The sequence below is a fragment of the Helobdella robusta genome, assembly GCF_000326865.2.
Source record: "Helobdella robusta unplaced genomic scaffold HELROscaffold_115, whole genome shotgun sequence".
Lineage (NCBI taxonomy): Eukaryota > Metazoa > Annelida > Clitellata > Rhynchobdellida > Glossiphoniidae > Helobdella > Helobdella robusta.
In genome coordinates, this window is record NW_008703642.1 from 208,260 (window position 1) to 218,531 (window position 10,272).

A 10,272-nucleotide genomic window follows, 5' to 3' on the forward strand; every position below is an offset into this window, starting at 1 on the left:
TCAAGCCAACGTATTCTTTGCCGTCCATTTCTTCTTGTCCCACTCACTTTACCTAGCATCATTGAAGTTTCCAGCGAATTTGCGCGCATAACATGGCCGAAAAAGGAGAGTTGTTGTTTGACGATTTTGCCCTCAAGCGACATTTTTGGCTTGATACGGTCCAAGACCGTCTTATTTGTTGTTCGCGATGTCCAGGCTCAAAGCACCAAAGCTCAAAACCATCGATCCTTCTTTTTTCCGCTTTCTTGATTGTCCAACTTTCACATCCATAAATTGCTATGGGAAAGACAATGGCGTTGACGAGTCTCGTTTTCGTTGCAATGCTCACATCCTTGCTCCTCCAGATTTTATCTATTCCTTGCATTGCAGCCCGGCCGAGTGCAATCCGCCTTTTGATCTCTGATCCAGATTCGCCGTTTCGGTCAATTTTGGCTCCCAGGAAAATAAAATCTTGTACTGTCTCGATCTGTTCATTGTTGATCTTGATGTTTACTGCATAATTGGATGCCGTTGTCATGTATGAGATGACTACGTTTCAAAAGCGAAGTGTTGTGAAGTAGGCAATCAATCCTCGTTTATAGCCTCCATCCGTTGAGTTAGACTTTTGTATTCCATTCATCAGCTTCTGTCTCCAAGTCGATCTATTCATTGCGTCTGTTTCAATGAGACCAAGTGCCTTCAAGTCCTCCTGTATGGTCTGCGTCAAGGACTTTTTTGGGTGACCTCTTGGACGGGTGCCAAGCACCTGGTGCTCAGTAACGGAAATTATTGTATCGTTTTTGCTTTGCTTCACATGGCCAAACCACCGTAGGCGATGACGACGACATGCTTCCTTCAACGTGCACAGTCCTGATCGGTTCAGGATTTCGGTTGTATGGATATGGTCCCTTAGATCAACATACTGCATCCAACGAATCATCTTCATGTCAGTTCGGTGAAGCTGCTCTTCGAGTTTTGTTGTCATCGGCCACGTCTCTGCACCATACATCAGAACAGAACATATAGCTGTGTTGTATAGTGAACGCAGCGGTAGAAGAATGCTACGCCGCATCAGTACCGAGTCAAGAAGGTGCCATCTGCCCCACGCCACACGTATGCGTCCACGAACGGCGGCATCAGCTGTTCCAGTACAATTCAGCACATCTCCCAAATACTGAAATGAAGTAACAGTTTCGATCCCGGTAATCGTATCCAACTCCAGCCCCACACACCGAATATGGCCAATGACCAGAGGCCACAGGCTCAGCGGGACCACTGGTAATCATAGTTTTTGTTTTTTCAAGGTTCACCTTTAGCCCGTTTTCGGCGAGCTGGGTATTTCAGACCTCAAACTTTCTGGCTGCGTCTTGTACCGAGGCCGCCGTCAGACGATATCATCTGCATATATCACATTTCATATGTTATCTTAGCGTATCGGTTTAGTTATTTCTTTCATCACCGTAATGATGAGCAGGGGGCTGAATATTGATCCCTGATGGACGCCGACGCTAATATCAAATTTATTCGTGTTACCGGCTGTTGTGCTGACCTGAGTTTTTGTGTTAGAGTACGTTGCCATAACCAGGAATCTTTCCCTGAACATGATATTACAGGAGGTGACGCCCGAATTTCCGCAACATCCCTCCACTGTTGCGTACTTTCTGGATATTGTCAACCCTTGACCATTTATGGACTTCCAGGGAATAGGAGATCTTTTCTTTTTTGTGATGACATGGAAGATGTTTGGATCAAAATTTTTTAAAATCTGGAATTACCCAATTCCTAACGAAACCACCAGTTATAAGCAGTGAGTCTAGCCTTTTTGTTAGAAGCACGCAAGGCAGCGCGGTTGCAGTTTATCTCGTGCCCAAGAGAGCACTGTTGTAAGCAGTGCACCTAGCCTTTGGGTCAAAGGTCCCTGTTCCACAAGGCAGTGGAATTAGAATCGAAGATCATCCGCTGTTTGAGCCGTTGTCCTAGGATCCTCCGCCTCTTTCATCGTTGTCTTCTTTTTTCTGGTACAGTTGGTTCGCGGCCTCTTATTCCGTATTATTCAATGCAATCTTAGAAGGTCTCCATGGACTTTCCCCTATCCACCACCTAGGGACGCGTCTCATGGCCAGTGCACCCCAGCATGAAGTGAGGTAGGCGATTATTTAAAATTAAAAGGTTAGATTTTTTGTAGTTTTTGTAAAAGATCCTTAATTTTTGTTCTGTCGTTCGAGTTATTATGGATTATCTTCTTCTTGATCTTTTCATCAGTTTTGTAGGACGAAGACATGAAATTTCGATAATATAGTATAATGGTGTTATTATTATTATTATTGCTGTTGTTGTCATTGATGTCGTTGTTGTTGTTAATGGCATTATCGTTGTTGTTATTGTTGTTAGTGTCATTACAATTGTTATTCTTATTACTGTTGATATAATTGTCGTTGTTGTTATTGTTGTTATTGTTAATGTAATTACCGTTGCTGTTATTGTTGTTAATGTTATTACCGATTTTGTTGTTATTATTATTGTCTTTATAGTTATTTTTGATATTGGGGACAATATTATTATTGTTGTTGTTATTTTCGTTCATATGTTGTAACTTTTTAATGATGACATTTTTAATTATTATTTTTAAAAAGATTTGTGACTAGTTTGATTTCTGATGAAACTTTGTCTGGAGATGCTGGAGATGAAGAATGTGTGAAGGCGTGGTTGATGAATGAATGATGAATGATGTTACGGTACTTAATTTATATTCATTAATATATTCACTACTTCAAAATAGAGTAGCGTAATCATGTAGTATATGAATTTAAATGCCCTATTGACGACTGTGCGCGTCGACAACATTTGTATATTGGTGTTACGACCACTTCACTATCAAGACGTCTCACAATGCATACACAAAGCGGAGCTATCAAATTTGACTTGCAATCAACACATGCAACTCCAATAACCCGCCAAATTCTTGAAAACACAAAAATAATTTATCAAAACATCAACACAATACATCTAAAAATAGCAGATGCTCTGGTAATAAATATCAATAAACAAAGAATGATACATCATTACCAACTCGACGCATTAATACTTACTTCAATATCAATGAAGAACAAAAGAATAACAACAACAATAATGAAGAATACGAGCTAATAAACTTTGCTGAAGTACTTTGCATTGTTTAAAGAAACTATATAAACCAAACATGCACTAAAGATGTTTTATGAAAAATCGAATTTTAACATAAATAACATGAATATATATATGGATATGGATATATATATATATACATTGTTCACATATATATATATATATATGCATTGTTCATATATATATATATATATATATATATATATATATATTACAAAGTAATAAATTGCGGCTACATGTTAAAATAATTGGTAGAAAGTAAATAAAACGAAGTATATATTACACTAAATGATAGATAAAATTATAACAATGCAAGTGTAGTGGAAAGGGTATTAAAGTAGCTCGATGTGATGTTATGTAAGAAGAATGAGTTTGTATGAAGCGATATAAAGTGTTATATATTGGTATATTGAGAGAATATTGTCAATATGTGTTCATAGATTGTATGCTATATATATACATGTAAATATATTAAAAATTTTTATTAAATAAATTTGCAAATACATCCAAAGACCAACAATTCCCATTGTGAGGATGCTGTCGTAATAAATATCATTTATAAATTATTTGCAAATTTATTTAATAAAAATTTTTAAAAAACAATAAAAAGTCTAATTTCTCTGACATTAATAAATTAAAAAGAAATATAAAAAATTGAACAATGTTGAAAGTAGTGTTGAATTTTTGAAATGTTGCGTTAACAACAGTCTGTTACCAAAAAAAAGTATATATATATTTAAACATTTATATATGAATGATGTGTAGATATATATATGTGTATTTACTTACTACATATATATTCTCTCAATATACCTATATATAACACTTTATATCGCTTCATACAAACTCATTCTTCGTACACAACATCACCTCGAGCTACTATAAAACCATTTCTACTACACTTGCATTGTTATAATTTTATCTATCATTTAGTGTAATACATACTTCGTTTTATTTACTTTCTACCAATTATTTTAACATGTAGCCGCAATTTATTACTTTGTGATTCTACATTATCTAAAACAATTATGTATATATATATATATATATATATATATATATGAATTTGTATATATACAAATATATATATATATATATAACATCAAGGTCAATCCATATAATTAGAATAAAACAAATATGAAAGCTATATTTGTTAAAAAGTGAATTAAATTAAAGTAAACAATCAGTTTTTAGTCGGTTGTTTAACGGTTATCGTCCTAGCTGCTTTTTTTGTCAATTTATTGACATTTAATTAAAAAATTTGTCTAAAGTTTAACAATAAAATACGATATGTAAGACGTTTGATCGTAAAAAATACGATCAAACGTCTTACGTTCGATACGTAAGACGTTTGATCGTAAAAAATCAGTAAAATGTCAATTACTACGAAAAAATGTTTAATGTTTACGCGTTTAATTTCATAGAACTAAGAAAAATTATTAGGCAGTTAACAATTATTATGCCATATCCATTATATCCATGAAATAGAACAATTTCAAAAAAATGCTAGTAAGGAAAATTGAAAAGACAAACCTTAAATTTATTAATGCCAACAATTTGGTAGAATTCATAAAATACTGTATATATATATTTAGAAGATAGTTTAATATAAATTTAGAAGATAGCTCATGGCCTTAGCCAATTAGATTTCGTGAGTGGATATTCAGAGGTGCAAAAACAGCTAATTTTTACATATAGATGAAAATTTTCTACATATTAGAAATTCAACAATGATTGACTTGTTCGATCGAGGGGCAACAACCAAGTTTGGAACAATGAGGGATTGACTTGTTCGATCGAAGGGCAACAACCAAGTTTGAAATGAAAACAGATACAGAAACGATGCTTGAAACATTTTGTTAACAAACATTGTTTAATTTAATTTTCTGTTTTGTTTTTATTATTTATCTTGAATCATCAAAATGTGAGAGCGCCTATGAAAATGTTTCATTGGGCGCTATATAAAATTTTCTAATAATATATATATTTATATATAATATTTTATTATATAATTATATTTTAAATTAACAATTTAAAAATAGCATTACAAACATTTAAACAAACAATAAATATAAAAAATTTTCAACGATATGTACCGTCAAAGAGATACAAAGAATTCGTAGAAACTTTATTAACGTAGGATAAAAGTAACAATATTTTATATATAAACATGAACAACACGAAAATTAACATTGATAATGGAATTATGAATTCCCGAAAATGGCTTTTCTGTTTGAAACATGCACGCTAATTTTGTGTATGAGTTAAATAAACTTTATATATATATATATATATATATATATATAATGAACTTTATATATATAGATATATATATATAATAAACTTTATATATATATATATATAATAAACTTTATAAATATATATATGAGAAAAATGGCGGTGAATTCAGTCCTCGACGAACTTCTGTCATATATGTTTGTCATATATATGTCATAAACTTTTGATTGCGAAAGAAAGATTGGTAGTATTCACTATAAAAAATACGTTAACTACTAACTAAGAAATATTACTCACACAAAAAAACAATGGAACTTAGAGCTCCTTTGTTAAAAATACTATAAATACCAGATTAACTGCATATAACAATATCACAAACCCTATTACACTGATGATGATAAAGGTTACCGAAAAAAACTTTTATGTAAATGTATATATAAAAAATGCAGTCTAAAATAATTAGAAATTTTATTATTAATTTGAATAAATTGAATTATATCGATAAAATAATTGTTCGAAAAATTGAAAAAATGCGAAAAATGCGGTGATATTTTTAATGAACGTATATACGACATTCTGAACCCAAATTTCACATATATATATATATATATATATATATATATATATATAATACGTTTTATATATTTATAAAGTAGCAGGTCGGAATTTCTCACTCTTCATAAACTTGTGGATTCAAGTCGACTGTATATATAGTGATAACTCAGCAACAGACATATATTTGTTTTCAATATTAATGATTAATTTTCTTTTGAGATGAGATAAAATTTGGCATTAATATGGAAAATAAATTGTGATATGCAAAATAATTTTTGGAATTCAAAAATAAGTTTTATAAATATGTTTCAAGTCTAATATTTTTTATTTTGTTTTAGGAAAATCTGTTGCAGGGTTCTTTCAATGCTCTGGGCAACATAACTCACAACGATTCCTTCGGTAATACATTTTTAATCTAAATATGATTTTAGTTTAGTCTTCATTAGATTTATTTAATTTTTTTAAAAATCAGGTTTAAACACTCATGAGTATTTTCTCAAGATTGTGCCGTCATATATGGTGGATGAATATGGCAAGAAACTACCCCATGCATATCAGTACACATTTGCCCATCGGGTTTCTTGTTTTTTAAATATTTCATCTACTCCTTACTGATATTTTGATTTCTTTATATATTAAATAGCTTTGCTTTGATACTTACAGTTTTAGTTTCGTTAAAGCATAGGATAGTATTTGTACCTATAACCTATACTGATTTGCCTTTTTCATTGTCGCCGTGAAGAGGCATTTCAAGAACCCTATTTGTAATTACTTCTTTAATAAACTCCACTAAAAGATAACGTTTTTTAGTGGAGTTTATTAAATAATGTAATTACAAAAATTACAGCTGAATCTGTTAATTTAAAATCAGTGGAGCAAATTAATTATTTTTTCTATCAACCAGCACTGTAACATCCTAGCCTCAGCTCTAGTATCAGCAATATCTTATATAAAATATTTTGTAACATAACATATAATTTACTGTACGTGTTATATTGATAGCTATGCATAGACTTTGGAAGTGAGATGAAATGTTGGTTATGATGATTTTTTGTATGAAGACGTATTGCAACTCAATATAAGATTTTAATTTAGTAATTTGTCAGCGTTTAATTTCTGACATTAATTTTTATTTTATTACTTTTTCAAAGAATATCGACCAATGCGATAAAATCCTCATAGTGTCTCTTTTAATAAATTTGTTTCATTTCATACCTTATTTCGTTTAAAAAAATATTTTGATTAATTTGTTATTATTTTACAATTAATTTTCTCTTTAGTATTTTCCAGAAGTATCACCAACAAACACGCAGTGCCTGCAATTGCACACGAATTTTTAGAAATTACATAGATTGCAAGTGATAAGTGGGTATCTTTTGGCATTCGAACCCAGTCACTGCAACAGCAGTGATTGGGTTCGAATGCGTTTTAACTATTGCGCTGCCCAAAATAATGTTCCAAAGATATATTTCACTATCTTTTTTCTCTAAATTTTGTTTATGTTATACAACAATCATTTTGATATATTTTTGATTTTTAATAAACTAGGAAATGATACAAATGGGACATGGCCACCAAATAACGCCTGTAATATGGTTTAGATATGACATGAACCCGATAACTGTCCGATACATTTACAAGAGTAAACCGTTATACAGTTTTCTCACTACAGTACGATTACATTTCATTTTTTTATCTAATAACTTGGTAAAGAAATTTTTAAATTATAAACGCCATAATGTCTTTTTTAAAATTTTAATTTTTAAATCATTAAATAGATGAATTTTTTCAATTTGAAAGGTTTGTGCTATAGTCGGAGGAACTTTTACTGTGGCCAGCATCATTGATTCAGTCCTTTTCACTGCTTCAGAATTATTTAAAAAAGTTCAATTAGGAAAGTTGAGTTAACAGGCTACACTATTCATTGTTATTGCTAACTTTATTGTCACGATTTTTCTCGTTTACTTCGTATATATTTTCCATTATGAAAATTTTCCTTGCAAATGTGACAGTGACCTTATATATATGTATTTCGTTTTTTCACATTTTTTAATTTATTCACAAATTTAAAACTAAAACATCATTATAGATGATTCCTTTGTTTCTTAATTTATTAGTGGGAAAGATTTCAATTGTACGTTGTTTAATATTTTATGAGTGAGTATTGACTCGGGTATTCGTATAAGCTCGGTTTACAAAGAACACGATCTTTGCTTTTGTAAACCGAGCTTATACACACTTTTCTTATGTAGAAAGCAGGAGAACTAAATTACTCGCTAAAAAATGTATGAAAAATCGAAATAAGGCCTTATCTGCATGATGAATTCGGATAAAAACAGTTTCATTAAATTTTCATGATGAACTGATTAACTTGGATAATTCTATTTTCAACAAATTGAACAATTTCTAAAAAATTATAATAAGGAAAATTGAAAAGACAAACTTGAAATTGATTAATGCCAACAATTCAGTAGAATTCAAACATTACTATATATATATATATATATATATATATATATATATATATATATATATATATATATGTTGGTAATAGACCATAATTTTTACAATATTCTATAAATTCTACCGAATGTTTGGCGTTAATATGTTTGTAGTTCGTTTTTTCGATTTTTCTCACTAAAGTTTTTTGGTGAACGTTTAGTTTATTAAAATTCAAAATAAACTTATTTTCCGAATTCATGCTGCAAATAGGCCTTATTTATGTATATATGTATATTTCGATTCCGAATGAATCATCATCAGTGCGGTTAAGTTTACATAGGGAAATATTGATTTTGTCAAAGTGAACTCTATTGAAAAGATTGTTAAAAACAAATTACTACACAGCAATAACCTTCCTAGTACCAACAATCAAGATAACGACATCATCTTGTATTACAGAAATCACATGTCAACAGCATACAAGGTAGATGAAGCTATTCTTAAGCATATCATCAATAAAAATGTCACACCAACCAACCCAAATAGTAAAGATGAACTCCGAATTTATTACAACAATAAAAAGACGTCTCACCTAATACTGAAAAACAACTGCAGTCCTAGAGATAACTCTGAGTTAAAGCGTAATCACGTAATATATGAATTTAATTGCCCTTTTGACGGCTGTGGACGTCAACATGACTCATATATCGGGATTACTACTACCTCACTGACTAGAAGGCTTACGATGCATAAACAGAGTGGTGCTATCAAATCTCATTTGGACTCAACACACTCAATCACAATTAGCCGTGAAATCCTCGACAGCAACACCAAAGTAATATACCAGAACAGCAACTACACGCATCTTAAAATTGCAGAAGCAGTCCTAATCGACACCAATAGACCAAAAATAAATATACAACATAAAATGACAACCTCACTTCCAACCCGGCGCTTAACCAACAACGAAAACAAAGAAGTAATAGAAACTAGCATCGTAAATAGTGACAAAGAAGAATATGATGCTATCGATGAAGAAAAGGAGACCAAAGAAGATGACCAGCCAATTAAGAAACCTGACACCTAATTCGCATCAAAGTTCAATTTTACAACACCAAAGTTAATTTTTACAAAGTTAAAGTTAATCTTGACAAAGTCAATATTTCCCTATATACAACAAGGAGCACTGACGATGATTCATTCGGAATATGGCCTTATTTGCAGCATGAATTCGAAAAATAAGTTTATTTTGAATTTTAATAAACTAAACGTTCACCAAAAAACTTAAGTGAGAAAAATCGAAAAAACGAACTACAAACATATTAACGCCAAACATTCGGTAGAATTTATAGAATATTGTAAATATATATATATATATATATATATATATATATATAATGACTAAATATATATAATTACTGCGCATATATATATATATATATATATATAAATGTAACCAAGAATTTGGTTAGAAATATATTTCCAACAAAATTCTTGGTTCAAAAATTTGGTTAGAAGTATTGAGAAATGTAACCAAGAATTTTGTTAGAAATATAGAGAATTGTAGTAAAAAACGCTAGAAATTTTGTATATTTCATAAATTACTGCATTAATTATGGTCTTTTACCAGCATTCGCTAAAATATCTACTACAAACTGAAGAAACTTAACAAGCGAGCAAGAACGTGAGCCATTGCTGGAGCAATGGCTCACGTTCTTGATGGAGATGGAGCATTCATTAATGCTCCATCTTTTTCGTGAATTAATATCGAAGCACAAGAATTTGGTTAGATATATTGAGAAATATAATAAAAAACTATCTAACGCTAAAAATTCGGTAGATTTCATAAATTACTGCATATATATATATATATATATATATATATATATATATATATATATATATATATATATC

The 10,272-nt window shown here is 30.7% G+C and overlaps 2 protein-coding genes across 2 annotated transcripts; one reads left to right on the top strand and one right to left on the bottom strand.

Moving 5' to 3' along the window:
- Positions 1-2,149: 2,149 nt before the first annotated feature.
- On the bottom strand, positions 2,150-2,563 carry HELRODRAFT_158202 (hypothetical protein; the record flags this gene model as incomplete). The annotated part of the gene is made up of 1 exon (XM_009013294.1): positions 2,150-2,563. The coding sequence occupies one exon, from the start codon at positions 2,561-2,563 to the stop codon at positions 2,150-2,152; it is 414 nt and encodes a 137-aa protein (XP_009011542.1).
- A 3,827-nt stretch (positions 2,564-6,390) lies between these two features.
- On the top strand, positions 6,391-7,824 carry HELRODRAFT_91882 (hypothetical protein; the record flags this gene model as incomplete). Its single annotated transcript, XM_009013295.1, has 3 exons — positions 6,391-6,492; positions 7,465-7,587; positions 7,717-7,824. Coding segments are annotated over 3 exons (333 nt in total), but the record flags the coding sequence as incomplete, so codon positions are not given.
- Between the last annotated feature and the right edge of the window lie 2,448 nt (positions 7,825-10,272).